The sequence below is a fragment of the Sebastes fasciatus genome, chromosome 14, assembly GCF_043250625.1.
Source record: "Sebastes fasciatus isolate fSebFas1 chromosome 14, fSebFas1.pri, whole genome shotgun sequence".
NCBI lineage: Eukaryota > Metazoa > Chordata > Actinopteri > Perciformes > Sebastidae > Sebastes > Sebastes fasciatus.
This window is the reverse complement of record NC_133808.1, coordinates 31,499,324-31,520,661: the sequence shown is the minus strand read 5'-3', so window position 1 is coordinate 31,520,661 and position 21,338 is coordinate 31,499,324. Positions and strand designations below refer to the sequence as shown.

The following is a 21,338-nucleotide window of genomic DNA, read 5'->3' as shown; positions in this document are numbered from 1 at the left end:
CTTCTTTTTACGTTATTTCTCGACTCAATTTTTCTGTTGCTATTAATGTATATTATAGATATTTTTTTTCTGTATTGCTATTTATAATTTAACTTTATTTATCAATAATTTAGAATATATATTCTGTGGTCAGCTGTGATTACATGTGTGTTTTAGCGGCTGGACGTGCTCAGACATATTCTTTGAGAAACCAACCACAGTAATCTCTGAGTAGCTATTTCTTATTTTATTTATTTATTTATTTAAATTATTATTATTGTTTTTATTTTATTCATATATTTTACATTTTTTATCTTTTTATGTTTTTATCTATTTATTTTTCTGTCCTATTTATTCATTTTCTATTTACATTATTTCTCGACTTAAGTTTTCTGTTGCCATTAAGGTATATTATAGATATTTTTTCTGTATTGTTGTCAATAAAAATACCTTTGAAAGAAAGAAATATTGATGCATGTCGGAACCAAACCTTATATAAGTTAACAGGTTTTACTGTTCTTTTGGCTTCCCTCTAGACTGCATACAGGGCTTCTGGCGAGAAGTTCAAGCACACCTACCATCTGCCAGCTGACTGCCCCGAGTTCCTTCAGGCTAAATTCAACGCCCAGACCCTCAGCGAGGTTAGAACGCAATATATTTATTAAAAAATCAAAGTTAGACATTGTTTTATTGCCTGAAACACCAAGTGTATATCAATAACACTTTTGCTGTTTATCCACAGAGTCACTACAAGCACAAGTGGCTGGAAGATATCGCCAAGGGATACGACATGAAGCCTGATGCTATTTCTGTCCTGCATGCCAAGCATGGCAGACATATTGCCAGCAACGTATGTAAATCAAACATTTTATCCCATTTAACTGAAACAGTCATCTACAGGTAACTAACTCCTTTTTTTCTTTTTCCTTTCAGATCCAATACAAGAAAGAGTACGAGAAGGCCAGAGGCCACCACGTCGGCTTCCGCAGCATCAAGGACGATCCTCTGCTGGTCCACTACATGGAGGTGGCCAAGATGCAGAGCGAAAGGAACTACAAGAAGGACTACCACAAGGCCAAGCTGAAGTATCACTCCCCGGTGGACATGCTGAGCTTGATCCACGCCAAGCAGGCCTCTGCTGCTCAGACTTTCACTGGTTACAGGAAGATCCCTCACAGCTACTTCCTTCTGCCTGACAACTTGCACGTGGAGCGGTGTCGCAAAATGAACGTCCAGTGCAGCGATGTGAGTGGACAGTTTTATCCTTTTGTCTTTTTAGGATCAAAACCATGCTCGTACTTGCCAATCCTCCTGATTTTCCTTACCCTCTCCCGGTTTCCTCCTGGGGTCAAAATTCTCACATATTTCTCCCGAATTATGGCCATTTCTCACACCTTTTCTATGTTATCTCAGCCTGTTTCTGGCGCTGCACAGCGTGTATAAGTTCTACTGTGTCCAACCCGGACGACAACAGAGCTACACCAAAGTGTTTTTTCCCGGTGGAGGAGAGCTGCTTGCGATACCGTGGCACGGTCGCACATCACAACATCAAGGCAAAGCCATTGTAGCGTGGTGCAAACCAATGGAAATAACGGGTTCCAGAACGCAGTGGTGCCGTTGTCGCGTTGTGTCTGAAAAAAGGACCTTCAGTGAGAGAGAGACGGAGAGACCGAAGAGAAAGAAATACTCAAGCAGGAGCAGAAAATTCATGAATGAAATTAAAAAATGATTCACAGAGTTCACATCAGAGGGGCGAATTATTCAGTTTTCTTTTCTGAGAATTAAAAATAAAACTAGAATGGCACTTGGAGAGCGCAGACCTCCGCCAAGCTGCCCGAGTACGATTATCCCCCCTCTTCGTTCAGCTTGCGCCATCATCCACGTGTATCTTTGTTTATGTTGAGATCAGCTGTACGTAGCGGGGCATCCTAAAACACTTCATTCAAACTGGACAGAAACAAAATAAAACTCACTTAAACCGTCGTCGTTACTCTTTCCAACAATCACCAAGTGAGCTTTGGTCGAAGTCAACTGTAATGTCACCGAGTTTAATGTGGAAAAACGGAGAATCTACAGGTGTCCCCTCCTCTGTCCACCCCCCCCCCCTTTCTCTGTCTCTCTCTCTGCTGGCAGAGAGAAAGAGGCAGGGTGACGCGTCATGAACGCGTTACACTGTTACACTGCGCACTCTTAAACACACTCTTATAGCCTGTGGTGTTAATGCACAGGCTGAGCGGAGTTATTAAAAAAGATTCCCGAAGCCAGATCATGATCCGGATCGCGGATGTTCATTGTGCCACACCCCACCCCTCCAAAAAATGTTATTCCAATCCATCACAGACTTTTGGAGTAATCCTCCAAACAAACAAACCAACAAACAAACCAACGCCGGTGAAAACATAACAAAACATAACATAATTAAAAGTAGGCCTATTCAACAAAATCTGCTGTTGCAGTGCACTTATTGTTTTGTTATTTTTATTCTTTAAACGTCACCAGACCAGAATGCAGGAAACAAAGTCTCTGAAACTCACATTCTTCTGTGGGAGGACCACCAGATCCCCCACTTTGGTTTAGAAATCCTCCCTATTTTTGAGGTCTCAAGGTTGGCGAGTATGACCATGTTTGAAACGCAACCACGATGCATCTACGTTGTGTGTTTCTGCAAAAAAGTTTAATGAGACATTGATCATTTATTTTCTATTTCCAGTCTGACTACAAGTCTGAATGGAACAACTATATCAGAGGTGTTGGATGGGTCCCCATTGGCTCGATTGGAGTTGAGACCGCTAAACTTGGCAGTCAGATTCAGAGCGACCATGGGTACCGCACTCATCCATCCACCTTCAAGTTCAGCAAGCTGATGGACTCTATGGACTTGACTCTGGCTACCGCCAACAACAAGATCATGAACAAGGTGCAGCATGTTTAACTGTGTAGTGCAGGGGTCACAAAAATCTAAGTTGTAATTGTTCATAACAATCATCATTGATTTGTTTCTTTACTTACAGAAAGCATACACTGCAGCTTGGGAGAAGGACAAACTGACAGTCCACGTCATGCCAGACGCTCCTGAGATTGTCCTGGCCAAGGCTAACGCCATCACCATGAGCAACGTAAGGCATTAAATTACATTACAAATTTATAAATGTTTTTACTTTTATTTTATCTTATTTAAAGGGCAGGTCCATCTGCCTGAAAGAAGTGGGGTTGTATGTATACTCCGTGTTCTGCGAGGTAAAATTACTGTTTTTGTGAATGGAGTCTGGTGGCTTTGAAGAGAGCGCTATAACGACTTTGGCGAGGTAAAGCAGCTGTGGACGGGAGCAGCAGAAAAACATATTGTAGACACCTAAAAAAAACACTATCAGTTGACGCTATATGTAGAATATTTTCACCGCTTTACCTCGCCATCAGACAGCCCTTTCTGACGGGGGAACTGAAGCCGTTATATCGCTGTCGTCAGAGCCACCAGACTCCATTCACAAAAACAGTTATTTTACCTCTCAGAACAGGAGAGTAGCTGGTCTACTGCTGCATCGATCGATTGGTTAGTTTGTGTTATTGTGTGACTTTCTGATCTGAACTAACGTGGCGTCCACAGCAGTACGTTAGCTTAGCTTCCTGCCGGTACTCCGGTCTGCTTCTCCAAACTGGGAGCACGCCGACCGCCATCTAAGTTACTGTATTAATACACCGACTATAAGGATGTATACATACTGTACATGTAGCGGCGTCATCATGCAGAAACCTACGTCAGGTTGCATTGTAGCACTGAAACATACAAACTTTGACCAAAATTTGAATGTAGGGATTTGAATACATAAGGAACACCACTGGGAAGTTACAGAACTATATAAAACTCCACCCTTTAATCATTTGAATTTATATGTTTTCACAGAAACTTTACAAAGCCGGTTTCGTGGAGATGGCCAATAAGGGCCACCACCTCAAAGAAGACGCCATCTCAGTTCTGGCTGCCAAGTCTGGTACCGCCATTGCCAGTGATGTAAGTTGAAAATAAATCCCTGCACCAAAATGAAGAAGTTAATCTACTACAACCCGTCACACATGGTAAACAAGTATTTATTCACTTGTCACAGTACAAGTACAAGCTGGCGTACGAGAAGGCCAGAGGCCACCACGTCGGCTTCCGCAGCATCAAGGACGACCCTCTGCTGGTCCACTACATGGAGGTGGCCAAACTGCAGAGCGAGAAGAACTACAAGAAGGACTACCACAAGGCCAAGCTGAAGTATCACTCCCCGGTGGACATGGTGAGCTTGGTCCACGCCAAGCAGGCCTCTGCCGCTCAGACTTTTACTGGTTACAGGAAGATCCCTCACAGCTACTTCCTTCTGCCTGACAACTTGCACGTGCAACGGTGTCGCAAGATGAACCTCCAGTGCAGCGATGTGAGTGTTAAAATACTAACTGTGCTATACACGCAATAATTATATCCATTTATAAAGACAGATTGTTGAGTGATTGCAAAAAGTTTAATGAGACATTGATCATTTATTTTCTATTTCCAGTCTGACTACAAGTCTGAATGGAACAACTATATCAGAGGTGTTGGATGGGTCCCCATTGGCTCGATTGGAGTTGAGACTGCTAAACTTGGCAGTCAGATTCAGAGCGACCATGGGTACCGCACTCATCCATCCACCTTCAAGTTCAAAAAGCTGATGGACTCCATGGACTTGACTCTGGCTACCGCCAACAACAAGATCATGAACAAGGTGCGGCATGTTTAACTGTGTAGTGCAGGGGTCACAAAAATGTTTAACAATCATCATTGATTTATTTTTCTGGTGTCTTTATTTACAGCAAGCATACACTTCAGCTTGGGAGAAGGACAAACTGACAATCCACGTCATGCCAGACGCTCCTGAGATTGTCCTGGCCAAGGCCAATGCCCTCACCATGAGCAACGTAAGGGGAATCCATGAAACTGATAAACCAACTGCGTTTAATAGTTAATACCAGAGGTGGCACCAAGTCATTGTTTTGCAAGTCACAAGTTTTTTCACTCAAGTCACAAGTCCTAAACTTTGAGTTTCGAGTCCTAAAATTTATACATAAAGACATAAATAAATAAATGTAATAATGAATTAATACATTTAAAAATAAATAAAAAGAAATGCAACAATAAATATATACATTTAAAAGTGAATATAAATAAATAAATTCAATGTAGTAATCAATTCATACATTTAAAAATAAATAAAAAATAAATGCAATAATAAATAAATACATTTACAAGTGAAAAAAAATTAATAAATTAATATAATAATGAATCAACACATTTAAAAATAAATGAAGAATATATATGTGAAAATGCATAAATAAATACAATGTAGTAATGAATTAATACATTTAAAAAATAAATAAAAAATAAATTCAATAATATATAAATACATTTAAAAGTGAATACAAATAAATAAATGCAATGTAGTAATGAATTAATACATTTAAAAATAAATGCAATACTTAATCAATTTAAAAGTAAATAAATAAATAACAAATGCAATGTAGTAATGGATAAATACATTTAAAAAAAATAAAAATAAATGCAGTAATAAATAAATACATTTAAAAGTGAATAAAAATAAATAAATAAAAGGGACAATTAAATGGAAGAGTAGATAGATGGGAGAATTAATACAAAGATAAGTCAATAAATAAGCAAACTAATTATCAATCAAATGTTTATCAATTAATTAATTAATGTCTACATTTATTTTTTAAATATTTTTGGTTGATTTAATGGCATATTTATTTATTCATCATTTCATTTATTTATTTATTAATTTTTGATTTTGGCAGGTTCGGTCTTCCATAGTAGTTAGTAGTAGAGTAAATGTTTTCAAGTCAAAAGGCTCAAGTCCAAGGGAAGTCACGTTGTCAAGTATAAAGTCATCAAAACGTGACTTGAGTCCACCCCTCTGGTTAATACTGTGTATGGTTAATGGTGATCAGTTTGTGAATGTAAACATTGTTTTATTTCACTTATAGAAACTTTACAAAGCCGGCGTTGTGGCGATGGCCAACAAGGGCTACAACCTCAAAGCTGACGCCATCTCAATTTTGGCCGCCAGGTCCGGTACCAACATTGCCAGTAATGTAAGTTATAAATCAAAAACTTCACAATACGTCTGCTAAAAATCATATCATATACGTTAGTCTCTGTAAATGACAAAGTATGTGTTTGCCGTCACAGTACAAGTACAAGCTGGCTTACGAGAAGGCCAGAGGCCACCACGTCGGCTTCCGCAGCATCAAGGACGACCCTCTGCTGGTCCACTACATGGAGATAGCCAAACTGCAGAGCGACAAGAACTACAAGAAGGACTGGAACAAGGCCAAGCTGAAGTATCACTCCCCGGTGGACATGCTGAGCGTAGTCCAAGCCAAGCAGGCCTCCGCTGCTCAGACGATGACTGGATACAGACATATCCAGCACACTAACACTCTCCTCCCTGACGCCATGAACCTGCAACTCGCTCGTAACATGCAGTTCATCGCCAGCGACGTATGTAGAGAGTCGGACTTAAATATGATGTTTATTTGTAGAAAACAAAAATCCAAAGTTTTACATTACTGTATTCTGTTGATGTTCTCCCTTTAGAACCAGTACAAGAGTGACTATGAGAGCTTCGGGAAGGGGATAGGATGGATCCCGATCGGATCGTTGGATGTTGAGAAAGCAAAAATAGGCGGCCGGATCCTCAGTGAGAGCCGATACCGTCAACCTCCCACCAAATTCAAATTCACCAAAGACATGCACTCCATGGATCTGACACTGGCCACTGCCAACAACCAGATTATGAATAAGGTACTGGATAATACAAATATCAATACAAATATCTCTTCTATTGCATTTATGTCTAAGATATGAAACCATCGACTATGTTTTGTTTTTAGAAAGCCTACCTCAGTGCCTGGGAAAAGGACAAGACTTCCATCCACATCATGCCCGATGCGATGGACATTGTTCTTGCCAGAGGAAACAAGAAGAACGTCAGTGAGGTACAGTGTGATACCTTCATTTTTCACGCAATTTTTCACACAATTTTTCGAGTTCTGTCATGATTTGTAATTAGAAAAACAATAACCATCCTTAATAAATGGTAAATTGATAGTCAATTAAACTTTAGTTAATATTTATTTTACTGTTAAGAAATGAAATGAAAGTAACTATGGTTACTAATTATCAGAAATGCTATAATTTATGTTATTTTAACAGTTTATTTTTGCACACTTTTTATATACTATATTAAGTATTATGGAGGACAGAACCTGACAAAATTAAAAATAAATGAATAAATAAATGACTCGATAAATAAATAAATAAATAGATAGCAAAAATAATATTAAAAGCCATTAATTAATTGATAAAATGCGACATAGATTGATATTTTTGCTTAAATTTGCTTCTTTGTAGTAATTATCTTATTTAATTACTCTTCTGTTTAATTTTCACTTTTTTTCATTTATGTATTTATTTTTATTAATTCATTTTCTTATTTATTAGAGAAATGTATAAAGAAAAGAATACAGAAATAAATAAGTTTGGGGAAATAAATAAGGGGTGAAATGCGGGTGTGTTGGAGGGAATATTGTGCATAAATAAATATACAAACACATTGATACATATATTTTTTTTAAATTGAAAATAAATAGAAAATAAATGCAAAAATAAATTAATTAATTAAAATAAATTAATAAATAAAAAACAATAAATTTAGAAATTAGTAAAAAATAAATACATAAATAACTAAAAGGAAAAATTAAACTTATAAAGTGGAATTGATACAAAGTTAAATAAATAAAGAAGCACATTAAAACACTACATTTGCTGGCTACATTTATTTTTCATACTTTTGCTACATTTAATAACATTTATTTATTGATTGAGTCATTTATTTATTTATTTTTTATTTTTGCAGGTTCCATCCATAATACTTAATATAGTATATAAAATGTTGTGTGCAACAATAAATTGTTAAAATAACATGAATTATAGCATTTCTAATAATTAGTAACCATTGTTAATTATCATTTCACTGTTTGTTAACAGTAAAATAACTATTAACTAAAGTTTGATAACATATCATTTATCATTTATTAAGGATAGTTATTATAAAGTGGAAACAGGAAATGGGTACATTATTGTACTTCAGGTTGGTGCAGTAGTTTATTCATTTGAAAGTAGACATGTTCTCCTTTATAAAAATGTATATCCTCTCTCTCTCTCTTCAGAAACTGTATAAATTGGACAACGAGTTGTCCAAGAAGAAGGGTCATCATGTTCGTGGTGACGCCATCGCCGTCCTGGCTGCCAAAGCCTCCACTGCTATTGCTAGTGATGTAAGTGTCTGTGTGGTTATTTCTATACTGTACTACCTATTGGACTGTATATATCATCTGTTGCGGTTATGAAAACTCTCACTCTCTTATTTTTTTTAGTACAAGTACCTCGCAGGATACCGTAAGCAGGTCGGCCACCACATCGGCGCTCGCTGCGTCCAGGACGACCCTCTGATGGTGCTGGCTCTGAACTCAGCCAAGATCGCCAGTGACGCCCTGTACAAGAAGGACTTCAACCAGTCCAAGACCAAGTTCCACCTGCCGGTGGACATGATGGCCTTTGAACTGGCCAAGAAGAACCAGATCCAGGTCAACCACGCCAACTACATCACTCGCCTCCACAACTGGACCTGTCTGCCAGACTCCACTGATGTCCGCCAGGCCAGACATGCATATGACATACAGAGTGATGTGAGTATGAATCCTTGAGTTTATACTGTGGGGAGTTTTCATGTTTTTGATCATCGTTCACCGTAATAAACCCTTTTGTGTTTTGTCCAGAATCTTTATAAGGAGGATCTGAAGATGATGCAGGGTGTCGGATGGGTGCCTATAGGTTCACTGGATGTTGAGAAGGCGAAGAAAGCCGGTGAGGCCCTGAACGAGAGGAAGTATCGTCAACCCCCAACCAACTTCAAATTCAAAATGACCACTGAAGACATGCCCATGGTGTTGGCTAAGGCCAACGCTCAGACGGTCAACAAGGTATTTCCTTTGCAGTTACGGCTCCCGACATTTTATTGTGTTCTTTTTTTTTTTTTATTGGTGCAAAAACAAAACAGCAGCGACTTTACAAGTAGTACAACAATGATAAGAAGAGGGGAGAAATACCCAAGAAAAGACTTGACATGAGACATAACAAAGGTTAAAATGATAATAAATAATAATTCTAGTAATAATCTCCTAAATAAATACAAAATAAAACAATAATAATATTAATGTTAAAAATAATATGAATAATAATAATAACAATGTGGTAATAATAAGGAAGGAATTACAAATAAATAAATGACAATATAATTTGATCGTGTTCTATATTAATGCTGTTTTTACACTTAACAATATTGTTTTTTAATGCAGAGTTTTTTTTTATTTTTACACCATATTACATTTGATGATATTTTTAAGGGAGGAAGATAACATGGCAACACTTGAAACAGATAAATTAATCGAGGAAGAATGTAATTTTATATAACATAGATTTTTACAATTAACTGTAACGGCAAAGTAGATAATTTTATCAAATAGAATTTAACCTTGTTCGATAGATTGTAATATGTAATTTACTTGAAAGCTATTTCATTGTAAAGTAATGTCTGTTCCAAAATATTTAGATTATATACATGTTTTATATTTATATATATATATATATATATAAGATTCTCCTGTGTAACATTTGAGTTAATGAAATGTGCAACAGACACGCATTTAATTAATTAAAATTAAATTCATACCCCGAATATATGGAAGCCCATAGGGGACTTTATTAAAATGGTAATGTAAACTTGAAAATGAAAATGTAATTCAACAATAATGTTATAATTGTCCACATATCTATGTGTTATTTGATTGAAAATTTAAATGAAAATGCAATAATGTTTTCATTCTCACATACTCATGAAAATGGAAAAGCTGTTTGACATTTAATTTTCAAAGTCCTATGCCGCTGTACAGTGGGCAATATCTGAATGTTAATTCAACTATGAAAATTTAAATATTATATAAACAATGTAGCCTGATTTTCCATTTGTGCAAGAATTATTTAAGTCAAAATCAAAATTGAAATGCAATTTTTTAACAATTTAAAATGAAAATTAAAACCGAATTTGAAATTTCATTTTCAAAGACTTAACCTGCTGTATAGTGGACTATAATGAAATGTTAATTCAAATTTGAAAATTAAAATATTATATAAATGATTTAGCCTAATTTTCCATTTGTTCAAGAATTATTTGAGTGACAATTAAAATTAAAATGCAATTTTCTACCAGTTTGAAAATGAAAATGAAAAAAGCATTTCAATCCAATCTCATTTTCCCTGTTTTTACTTTAATTCTGTCTATTTTCCGTTATTGTAAAGCACTTTGCGCTGCATTTCTTGTTTGAAAGGTGCTATACAATTAAAGTTTATTATTATTATTATTATTACAGCAAGCTTACATTCAAGCCTGGGAGAAAGACAAGACAACCATCCATATAATGCCTGATGCTATGGATATCCAGCTGGCCAAAGCAAACAAATCCAACTACAGCTTGGTGAGTCCTTCTCACACATTCAGAAATAAAGTCAAGTTGTTGTCATAGCTTTTGAAGCAGCTTACTTACTAATACGCCACCATTTTTCAGAAGATGCTTGAATGTTTTCTTGTATTTTTCTCCGTTATATACAGAAACTTTACAAGCAGGCAAATGAAGACGCCAAGAAGAAGGGCTACGATATCCGCAATGATGCCATTTCCATTAAAGCAGCCAGGGCTGCCAGGGACATCGCCAGTGATGTAAGCTGTTGAATTTACAATAATAAACAGTTAGCATACATTTATTACTGAACATGTAATAATGGAACTTTGTTTTTCATTTCTTCTCCCAGTACAAGTACCTCACAGGATACCGTAAGCAGGTCGGCCACCACATCGGCGCTCGCTGCGTCCAGGACGACCCTCTGATGGTGCTGGCTCTGAACTCAGCCAAGATCGCCAGTGACGCCCTGTACAAGAAAGACTTCAACCAGTCCAAGACCAAGTTCAACCTGCCGGTGGACATGATGGCCTTTGCACTGGCCAAGAAGAACCAGATCCAGGTCAACCACGCCAACTACATCACTCGCCTCCACAACTGGACTTGTCTGCCAGACTCCAATGATGTCGTCCTGGCGAGGAAAGCCTACGATCTTCAGAGTGATGTGAGTATGAATCCTTGAGTTTATACTGTGGGGAGTTTTCATGTTTTTGATCATCTTTCACCGTAATAAACCCTTTTGTGTTTTGTCCAGAATATTTACAAGGAGGATCTGAAGATGATGCAGGGTGTCGGATGGGTGCCTATAGGTTCACTGGATGTTGAGAAGGCGAAGAAAGCCGGTGACGCCCTGAACGAGAGGAAGTATCGTCAACCCCCAACCAACTTCAAATTTAAAATGACCACTGAAGACATGCCCATGGTGTTGGCTAAGGCCAACGCTCAGGTTATGAACAAGGTATGAAACTATCAATCCTCAAAGTGAATGGAGTCATCGGAGTGCCGCGAAAAAATAAATAAAAGAATAATTGTGGAAATAAAAATACACAAAAGAAAATATAAAATAATAATAAATGCATTTTCATTTATTTATGTATATGTTTTTACATATTTTTTGATTATTATTTATTGTATATAAATTACTCTTTTTATATTTTTTAAATTCTCGTATCTATTTATTTTTTATAAGTCATTAATTTATTTTTATCCCTTTATTTTTCCTCATTCTTGTCCCTGTTTCTTTTGCTTTCGACATTTTTTATTTACTTATTTACTCTTTTATTTATTTCCAATTTTTTTAATTACTTATTTATTATTTTATTCATTTCTCTTTATATTTTCACATTTATTATTTACTTATTTATTCTTTTATTTATTTATTTAAATATTTTACGTTTTTAAATTTACTTATTTAATCTTTTATTTATGTCTCTTTATAGTTTCACATTTATTATTTATTATTTTTTATTTTGTTAATTAATTTTTGTATTTCCACATTTTGTATTTACATATTTATTCTTTATATATGTATTTATTTCCACATTTTTTATTTACTTACTTATTCTTTTATTTCTCTTTATGTTTCCACATTTATTATTTACTTATTTATTTATTTATTTTTATATTTCCACATTTTTTTATTTACTTATTCATTCTTTCATTTATTTATTTCCACATATTTTATTTATTTATTATTTTATGTATTTCCCTTTATGTTTTCACATGTATAATTTACTTATTTATTATTTTAGTTATATATAACTTTTGCTTTCGACATTTTTTATTTACTTATTTACTCTTTTATTTATTTCCAATTTTTTTAATTACTTATTTATTATTTTATTCATTTCTCTTTATATTTTCACATTTATTATTTACTTATTTATTCTTTTATTTATTTATTTAAATATTTAACTTTTTTAAATTTACTTATTTAATCTTTTATTTATGTCTCTTTATAGTTTCACATTTATTATTTATTATTTTTTATTTTGTTAATTAATTTTTGTATTTCCACATTTTGTATTTACATATTTATTCTTTATATATGTATTTATTTCCACATTTTTTATTTACTTACTTATTCTTTTATTTCTCTTTATGTTTCCACATTTATTTTTTACTTATTTATTAATTTATTTATTTATCTTTATATTTCCACATTCTTTTATTTACTTATTCATTCTTTCATTTATTTATTTCCACATATTTTATTTATTTATTATTTTATGTATTTTCCTTTATGTTTTCACATGTATAATTTACTTGTTTATTATTGTAGTTATTTATTTTTATATTTCCACATTTTTTTATTTACTTATTTATTATTTTATTTATTTCATTTTATATTTCCACATTTATTTTCTTATTCTTTTACAGATTTATTATTTTTTATGGCACTCTTGAACTACTTATACTAATACGAAGAGGAAATTGTACTCTCATAAAAATGCATACTTGCATAGTATATGAATGAGCTCTCGTGTTGGTGTTTTCTTTGTCTACAGAAAACGTACGTTGAAGCCTGGAACAATGACAAGTCGAAGATCCACATCATGCCTGACGCTATGGATGTTCTTCTCGCCAAAGCAAACAACTACAACTACAGCTTGGTGAGTGGAAAATTAAATAGATAAACTCATATTCATGGATTCCTTGGAATGATAAATGTATATACTTAACATCTCTGGGATGTTTATTTACAGAAAAAGTACAAGCAGGCAAATGAAGACGCCAAGAAGAAGGGCTACGATATCCGCAATGATGCCATTTCCATTAAAGCAGCCAGGGCTGCCAGGGACATTGCCAGTGATGTAAGCTGTTGAATTTACAATAATAAACAGTTAGCATACATTTATTACTGAACATGTAATAATGGAACTTTGTTTTTCATTTCTTTTCCAGTACAAGTACCTCGCAGGATACCGTAAGCAGGTCGGCCACCACATCGGCGCTCGCTGCGTCCAGGACGACCCTCTGATGGTGCTGGCTCTGAACTCAGCCAAGATCGCCAGTGACGCCCTGTACAAGAAGGACTTCAACAAGTCCAAGACCAAGTTCAACCTGCCGGTGGACATGATGGCCTTTGCACTGGCCAAGAAGAACCAGATCCAGGTCAACCACGCCAACTACATCACTCGCCTCCACAACTGGACTTGTCTGCCAGACTCCACTGATGTCCGCCAGGCGAGGAAAGCCTACGATCTTCAGAGTGATGTGAGTATGAATCCTTGAGTTTATACTGTGGGGAGTTTTCATGTTTTTGATCATCGTTCACCGTAATAAACCCTTTTGTGTTTTGTCCAGAATCTTTATAAGGAGGATCTGAAGATGATGCAGGGTGTCGGATGGGTGCCTATAGGTTCACTGGATGTTGAGAAGGCGAAGAAAGCCGGTGACGCCCTGAACGAGAGGAAGTATCGTCAACCCCCAACCAACTTCAAATTCAAAATGACCACTGAAGACATGCCCATGGTGTTGGCTAAGGCCAACGCTCAGGTTATGAACAAGGTATGAAACCATATATTGTATAATGTCAAACAACACTATCGACTACATATGGATATGATAAAGAAAGGATTTAATCATAAAATGCAAACTTGCAAAGTTCATAATGTAGGTAAATTCTCATGTCGTTGATTTCTATGACTACAGAAAACATACGTCGAAGCCTGGAACAATGAGAAGTCGAATATCCACATCATGCCTGACGCTATGGATGTTCTTCTCGCCAAAGCAAACAACTACAACTACAGCTTGGTGAGTGGAAAATTAAATAGATAAACTCGTATTCATGGATTCCTTTCAATGGCTAAATTTATATACTTAACGTCTCTGGGATGTTTGTGTTTGTTTACAGAAAAAGTACAAACAAGCTAATGAAGACGCCAAGAAGAAGGGCTACGATATCCGCAATGATGCCATTTCCATTAAAGCAGCCAGGGCTGCCAGGGACATCGCCAGTGATGTAAGTGTTCCATTTTAGTTATTTAATTGAAAAGTTGCAGGATATTTTAGACGTCCCAGCGTGTTCTGGGTCTACCCCGGGGTCTCTTACCAGTTGGATGTGCCCGGAAAACCTCCAAAGGGAGGCATCCAGGAGGCATCCTGATCAGATATTGAACCACCTCAGCTGGCCCCTTTAGAGGTGAAGGAGCAGTGCTTCTACTCCGAGCTCCCTCCGGATGTCTGAGCTCCTCACCCTCTCTCTAAGGCTGAGCCCAGGCACCCTACTGAGGAAGCTCATTTCAGCCGCTTGTATCCACAATCTCATTCTTTCGGTTACTACCCAAAATTCATGACCATAGGTGAGGGTCGGAATGTAGATGGACCGGTAAATCGAGAGCTTTGCTCAACTCCCTCTTCACCACAACTGTCCGGTACAATAACTGCTGACGCTGCACCAAACCGCCTGCCCATCTCCTGCTCCATTTTACCCTCACTCGTGAACAAGACCCCGAGATACTTAAACTCCCTTACTTGGGGCTGCGATTTAGTCCTAACCCGGAGGGCGCAATCCAGCGTTTTCCAGCAGAGAACCATGGCCTCAGACTTGGGAGGTGCTGACTCTCATCCCGACCGCTTCGCACTCGGCTGCAAACCGCTCCAGTGTGTATTGAAGGTCACGGTCTGATGGAGCCAACAGAACCACATCATCTGCAAAGAGCAGAGATGCAATTCTGAGGTTCCCAAACCGGACCCTCTCCTCCGGACCCTTGAGATCCTGTCCATGAAAATCACAAACAGAATTGGCGACAAGGGAAAACCCTGGCGGAGGCCAACAGCCACTGGACACAGCTCTTGACCCCGGTACCCCATATCCCACGGTATCCCCCACAGTACTCCTTGGGGGACACGGCCTTCAGGCCCCCTGGCCTTCCTCCAATGCCTTGTAAGAGTGTCTGATCAGCCCCACAGAGCCATCTATCGGGTTCCAGGGCTGGAGGTCAATCCTGAGGCCTCCTGGCCTTCTGCCACCCGCCCCAAGAGAGTCTGATCAGCCCCCGAGATCCATCCGTCATGCTCCTGGTGCAGATGCTGGCCTTCAGGCCCCCTGGCCTTCCTCCAATGCCCTATAAGAGTGTCTGACCAGCCCCAGAGACCCATCCTTCGTGCTCCAGAGCTGGAGCTCGATCCCCAGGGCCCCTGGCCCCTCCACCACGTTAAGGTGGCGATTCATTGGAGGGATATTATTTGTATTATAAATGCAATATGCATTTAACTATAGACAACTAATTATAGTTTGCCAAAAGATTATTGTGAGTGAATTCTTTTTTATTTTACCCATTGTACAAAATGTGTGTGCAATTGTTAACAAACAATAATATTATTTCATTTTCTCTTCCAGTACAAGTACCTTGCAGGATACCGTAAGCAGGTCGGCCATCACATTGGCGCTCGCTGCGTCCAGGACGACCCTCTGATGGTGCTGGCTCTGAACTCAGCCAAGATCGCCAGTGACGCCCTGTACAAGAAAGACTTCAACCAGTCCAAGACCAAGTTCAACCTGCCGGTGGACATGATGGCCTTTGCACTGGCCAAGAAGAACCAGATCCAGGTCAACCACGCCAACTACATCACTCGCCTCCACAACTGGACCTGTCTGCCAGACTCCACTGATGTCGTCCAGGCGAGAAAAGCCTACGATCTTCAGAGTGATGTGAGTTCAGCCTCCCTGCTAATTTGTTCCTCTTTGTCTTTTTTTATTTCATGTTCGTGCTACCAAGTATGTCAGGAATTGAATTTTGTGTTACTGCTCTTTATAGGCCGTCTACAAAGCTGACCTGAAGTGGCTCCAGGGCACGGGCTGGGTCCCAATTGGCTCGATTGACGTGGAAAAAGCCAAGAAGGCTGCAGAAGCCTTGAACGAAAGGAAGTACCGCCAGCACCCCAGCACTTTTCCCTTCAAGAGCACCACGGATGCCATGAACCTCGTGCTTGCAAAGAATAACGCTCAGACCATGAACAGGGTGAGACTTCATAAGTTTATTGGTTAAATGAAAGGGCATACAGCACATAATGACTATTTTTATTATTTCTGCAATGTCAATACCATCATTTAACGGTGGAATTATTTGTGTTTTGTTCCAGGGTCTCTACGTCAAGGCATGGGAGAAGGACAAGACCACACTGCACATCAACCCTGACACTCCTGAGATCGTCCTCGCTCAGCAGAACGCTATCAACATGAGCAGGGTAAGGTTAGCGGAAAGCCCGAAGCTTTCCAGAATAGAGTGCCATTATTCAGCCATGTAGTCTGTACTGATTACACTGTAATTATATCCGTGTAAATATGCTACACTCAGAGCTTTGATGTAGAATAAGAAGTGAGAAAGACTGCTTATGGTGGGTGGAGGGGAGGTGGATGGGTCCAACAAACACAGGACTTTTAACCAGGAGACCGCTGTTTTCTTTTGTAAGTTACGTTAGTGACCTTTGTGACCTGTTTTCCGTACTGATGTTGCGTTGTTTCCGTACATATTTTACTTAGTTTACATACTTATTTCAATTGCCCGTCGCCATCTTGTTTTTTGGCCATCGCCATCTTGGTTCTTGTCCATCACTGCCATGTTGGTTTTTGACCGTCGTCACTTTGGTTTTTATCTATCGCTGTCAACTTGGTTTTTGGCCATCACCGCCATCTTTGTTTTTCGCTGTCGTCATCTTGGTTTTTGGCCTTTGCCATCTTGGTTTTTGTCTGTTGCCGTCATGTTGGTTTTTGGCCGCCGCCATCTTGGTTTTTGTCTGTCGCCATCATGGTTTCTAGCCGTCGTCATTTTGTTTTTTCTCCATCTCCGTGGCCATCTTAGTTTTTTGCAACCAGAAGTGACACGAGAAGGTGGAGACCATTACAACCCAAAGCTAACTTAGCCTTACTAATTGGTTTGGTTGTCCCCTGCTGGTACTGCACTTTTGTACACCTTTATTGACACCTCGGCGAGGCAAAACGTGACACAGACATGCTATTCTCTGGTGGTCAGACGGGTCTATTACACACTTTGGCGTGATATCATGTTGCATAATTAGACCTCCATTTGTTAAAACAGTTAACAAAAGTATTCATACTCTGTGTGTTTTACTTCTCAGAAACTCTACAGACAAGGTTTTGAGGCCACCATCAACAAAGGCTATTACCTCCCTGGGGATGCAATCTCTGTCAAGGCTGCTAAGGCCTCCAGGGACATCATCAGTGACGTGAGTGACTCCTCAAATATCTGTTTATATGTGATTTACACACTGGTGTTAGACGTAATGTGAGAAAACCTTTTCTGCTGATATCCTCAGTACAAGTACAAGACAGGGTACCGTAAGCAGGTGGGCCACCACATCGGAGCCCTCAGCGTCCATGACGACCCTCTGATCATGCTGGCTCTGAACTCAGCCAAGATTGCCAGTGATAACCTGTACAAGAAGGACTTCAACAAGTCCAAGACCAAGTTCCACCTGCCGGTCGACATGCTGAATATTGAACTGGCCAAGAGGTGCCAGAAACAAGTCAACGATTTCAACTACAGAACTCATCTGCACAACTGGACCTGCCTGCCAGACTCCACCGACGTGGTCCAGGCCAGAAAGGCCTACAATCTTCAGAGTGATGTGAGTCCTTCTGTGACACATATATCTCAACATATGATGCCATGGCGACTGAGCTTATGTGTTTTAATGTTTACGCTTTTTCCCCAACAGGCTGTATACAAAGCCGACATGGATGAGGTCGTGGGCGTAGGATGGGTCCCCATCGGTTCGATTGATGTGCTGAAGGCCAAGAATGCTGGAAGAATTCTCAGCGAACATCTCTACAGGCTGAAACTAGACAAACAGAAGTTTACAACCGACATGTCTTCTATGCCCATGGTCTTAGCCAAAGCAAATGCTGAAATCATCAACAAGGTAAAGAGTATCACATTCCCTCCTTTACAATTTTGGTGATTTGTTCAGTTTTTTTCTGGTGTTAACAATTTATTTTTTTTCTCTTTCTGGTGTTTACCATTTGTGTTTTTTAATTTTTTTTTCTGATCCTAATGATTTGATTTGATTTTCTTTGATGTTAACCATTTTTTTTCTTTATCTGGTAACATTTTCTATTTTTTAATTTTTCTGGTGTTAACAATTTTTTTTTATTTTTTCTGGTGTTTGCCATTTGTGTTTTTAAAAAAAAAAATTCTGATCCTAACGATTTTATTTTCTTTTTCTGATATTAAAATTTTATTTTAAATTTTTTGGTGTTAAGATTTTATATTTTTTCCTTTTTCTGGTGTTAACAATTAGTTTTTTGTTTTTTTTCTGGTGTTTACCTTTTGTTTTATTTTCTTCTGGTGTTAACAATTTGTGATTTTCTTTTCCTGTTTCTCGCCACAGAAAAACTACATTGCTGCTTGGGAGGCTGACAAGGTTAAGAACCATGTAATCCCTGATTTACCTGAGATTTTGCTCTCCAGAACTAATGCTTACAACATCAGCAAGGTACGTTTGGTCTGTTTTTATCAGAAAATATCAGCGTTATAGGTATCACAATTTCCATTTTATAACTCAACTGTTTTCATTTGTCTTCCAGAAAATATACAGGGAAGATGTTGAGAAGATCTTCAGAAAGGGCTACGACATGAAGGCCGATGCTGTCTCAGTTGTTGCTGCCAAACGTGGAAGAGAAATCATCAGTGATGTACGTAACTATAAACTATAAATTCTCTCTGATATTGAATTATTTGTGCAGGATTCTGTTAATTATCACCTCACTCTTTCTCTCAACACAGTACAAGTACAAGGCGGGATACCGGAAGCAGGTGGGCCATCACATCGGAGCCCTCAGCGTCCATGACGACCCTCTGATCATGCTGGCTCTGAACTCAGCCAAGATTGCCAGTGATAACCTGTACAAGAAGGACTTCAACAAGTCCAAGACCAAGTTCCACCTGCCGGTCGACATGCTGAATATTGAACTGGCCAAGAGGTGCCAGAAACAAGTCAACGATTTCAACTACAGAACTCATCTGCACAACTGGACCTGCCTGCCAGACTCCACCGACGTGGTCCAGGCCAGAAAGGCCTACAATCTTCAGAGTGATGTGAGTAATGTCTCAGAATGTGTTTACTGAAGACTGCAAGAAAACTCAATGTGACTCCCCGTTTCTTTCCTCCCCGACTTGTAGGCTGTTTACAAGGCCGACATGGAATGGATCAGGGGAACTGGTTGGGTGCCAATAGGTTCAGTTGATGTGGAGAAAGCCAAGAAAGCAGGAGAGATCTTGAGTGAATTTAAGTACCGTCAGCATCCCTGGACCTTCAAATTTACTGCCAAGACAAGTGACATGCCATACGCCCTGGCTCAGGCCAATGCCCAAACCATGGACAAGGTAGAGATCTTATTAAATGTTATTTTGTTTTTTTTTATTTGCATTTTTAATTGTTCAAGCCCAGATATTAATTTTTCTTCAGAAATGTTTGTGCAAATTCCTGTGAGATGGTTCATCGTAGACATATGAAGTTGTAACCAATAATTGGACATTGTGTGGAAATGCAGCTCAATAAATATGACCCCAATCTGCCTTATGGGGGCGCTATAATTAAAAGTCAACATTTTGAACTTTGAAAAGTCCTAACTCTTACGTCGTAACTCCTAATTAAAGTCCACCTGACTAGACTTTCCGCGATTTAGATTTTTTTTTAAAACACATTTTTGACATCTGCTTCTAAACCATAACTCCGATTTATACCAAATATTCTGTGGATCATTATTGGACTGAGATTATCGAAAATTACCAAAAACTTGTTGATAGTTCATTGCATTTTGAAGATATTGACCAATGAACTTTCAAGGGCGTGGCTAAACACATCAATAACTCAACAACTGTTGAGCCAGTCATCCTGAAACGTGCAGGATATGACCACATTTTTGACAGCTTCTTCTAAACCATAACTCCGATTTATACCAAATATTCTGTGGATCATTATTGGACTAAGATTATGAAAATTTACCAAAAGCTTGTTGATAGTTCATTGCGTTTTGAAGATATTAACCAATGAACTTTCAAAGGGTGTAGCTCAGCACATCAATAGAACTAACTCAACAACCGTTGGGCCAATCATCACGAAACTTGCAGGATATGACCACATTTTTGACAGCTTCTTCTAAACCGTAATAACCGTAATTTTTATCAAATATTCTGCGGACCATTATTGGACTACCATTATCAAAAGTTAACAAAATCTTGTTGACGTTTCATTGCTTTTTGAAGATATTGACCAATGAACTTTCAAAGGGCGTGGCTCAGCACATCAATAACTCCACAACAGTTGGGCAAATCATCACGAAACTTGCAGGATATGTCCACAAAAGTATCTGGAAAATACCCTGAAAGTTTCATTCAAATTGACCACGAGGGGGGGCTACCAGTGCAACAGATTGAAATGAATCAGCGTCTGTCCGATTGTCATAAAACTGGGTAGTTATCTTTAATGCAAGTGTCAAAGGTTTAGACCCGGTCTGTGTTAGCTTGAACCCCGGAAATTGTCGCTTGTGGCAACATTTAGTTTTGTTTTCTTATGAAGGGGGGGTATTCTGAAAGTATAATATCAAATCTTTGTATGACTTTAACTAAACTGTGTTAACATGCCTTTTACAGAAAGCATATACTTCTGCTTGGGAGAAGGATAAGACCATCCTTCATGTCATACCGGACACCCCGGAGATCGTCCTGGCCAAGCAGAATAAAATCAACACCAGTCTGGTAATGCACTGCCACGTCACG

The 21,338-nt window shown here is 38.2% G+C and overlaps 1 protein-coding gene across 1 annotated transcript in view; it reads left to right on the top strand.

Moving 5' to 3' along the window:
- Positions 1-21,338, top strand: part of neb (nebulin) — a 106,347-nt gene that overhangs the window by 27,915 nt on the left and 57,094 nt on the right. The window contains exons 31-67 of the mRNA XM_074657902.1: positions 516-620; positions 722-829; positions 913-1,224; positions 2,690-2,896; positions 2,991-3,095; positions 3,881-3,988; positions 4,083-4,394; positions 4,515-4,721; positions 4,810-4,914; positions 5,998-6,105; positions 6,203-6,514; positions 6,611-6,817; positions 6,907-7,011; positions 8,245-8,352; positions 8,452-8,763; positions 8,854-9,057; positions 10,504-10,608; positions 10,743-10,850; positions 10,943-11,254; positions 11,345-11,548; positions 13,098-13,202; positions 13,296-13,403; positions 13,495-13,806; positions 13,897-14,100; positions 14,245-14,349; positions 14,450-14,557; positions 15,938-16,249; positions 16,356-16,559; positions 16,681-16,785; positions 17,677-17,784; positions 17,875-18,186; positions 18,277-18,480; positions 18,949-19,053; positions 19,145-19,252; positions 19,344-19,655; positions 19,740-19,943; positions 21,213-21,317. Of these exons, the coding sequence (XP_074514003.1) occupies positions 516-620; positions 722-829; positions 913-1,224; positions 2,690-2,896; positions 2,991-3,095; positions 3,881-3,988; positions 4,083-4,394; positions 4,515-4,721; positions 4,810-4,914; positions 5,998-6,105; positions 6,203-6,514; positions 6,611-6,817; positions 6,907-7,011; positions 8,245-8,352; positions 8,452-8,763; positions 8,854-9,057; positions 10,504-10,608; positions 10,743-10,850; positions 10,943-11,254; positions 11,345-11,548; positions 13,098-13,202; positions 13,296-13,403; positions 13,495-13,806; positions 13,897-14,100; positions 14,245-14,349; positions 14,450-14,557; positions 15,938-16,249; positions 16,356-16,559; positions 16,681-16,785; positions 17,677-17,784; positions 17,875-18,186; positions 18,277-18,480; positions 18,949-19,053; positions 19,145-19,252; positions 19,344-19,655; positions 19,740-19,943; positions 21,213-21,317 (6,675 nt within the window). The remainder of the gene's footprint in view (positions 1-515; positions 621-721; positions 830-912; positions 1,225-2,689; positions 2,897-2,990; positions 3,096-3,880; positions 3,989-4,082; positions 4,395-4,514; positions 4,722-4,809; positions 4,915-5,997; positions 6,106-6,202; positions 6,515-6,610; positions 6,818-6,906; positions 7,012-8,244; positions 8,353-8,451; positions 8,764-8,853; positions 9,058-10,503; positions 10,609-10,742; positions 10,851-10,942; positions 11,255-11,344; positions 11,549-13,097; positions 13,203-13,295; positions 13,404-13,494; positions 13,807-13,896; positions 14,101-14,244; positions 14,350-14,449; positions 14,558-15,937; positions 16,250-16,355; positions 16,560-16,680; positions 16,786-17,676; positions 17,785-17,874; positions 18,187-18,276; positions 18,481-18,948; positions 19,054-19,144; positions 19,253-19,343; positions 19,656-19,739; positions 19,944-21,212; positions 21,318-21,338) is intronic.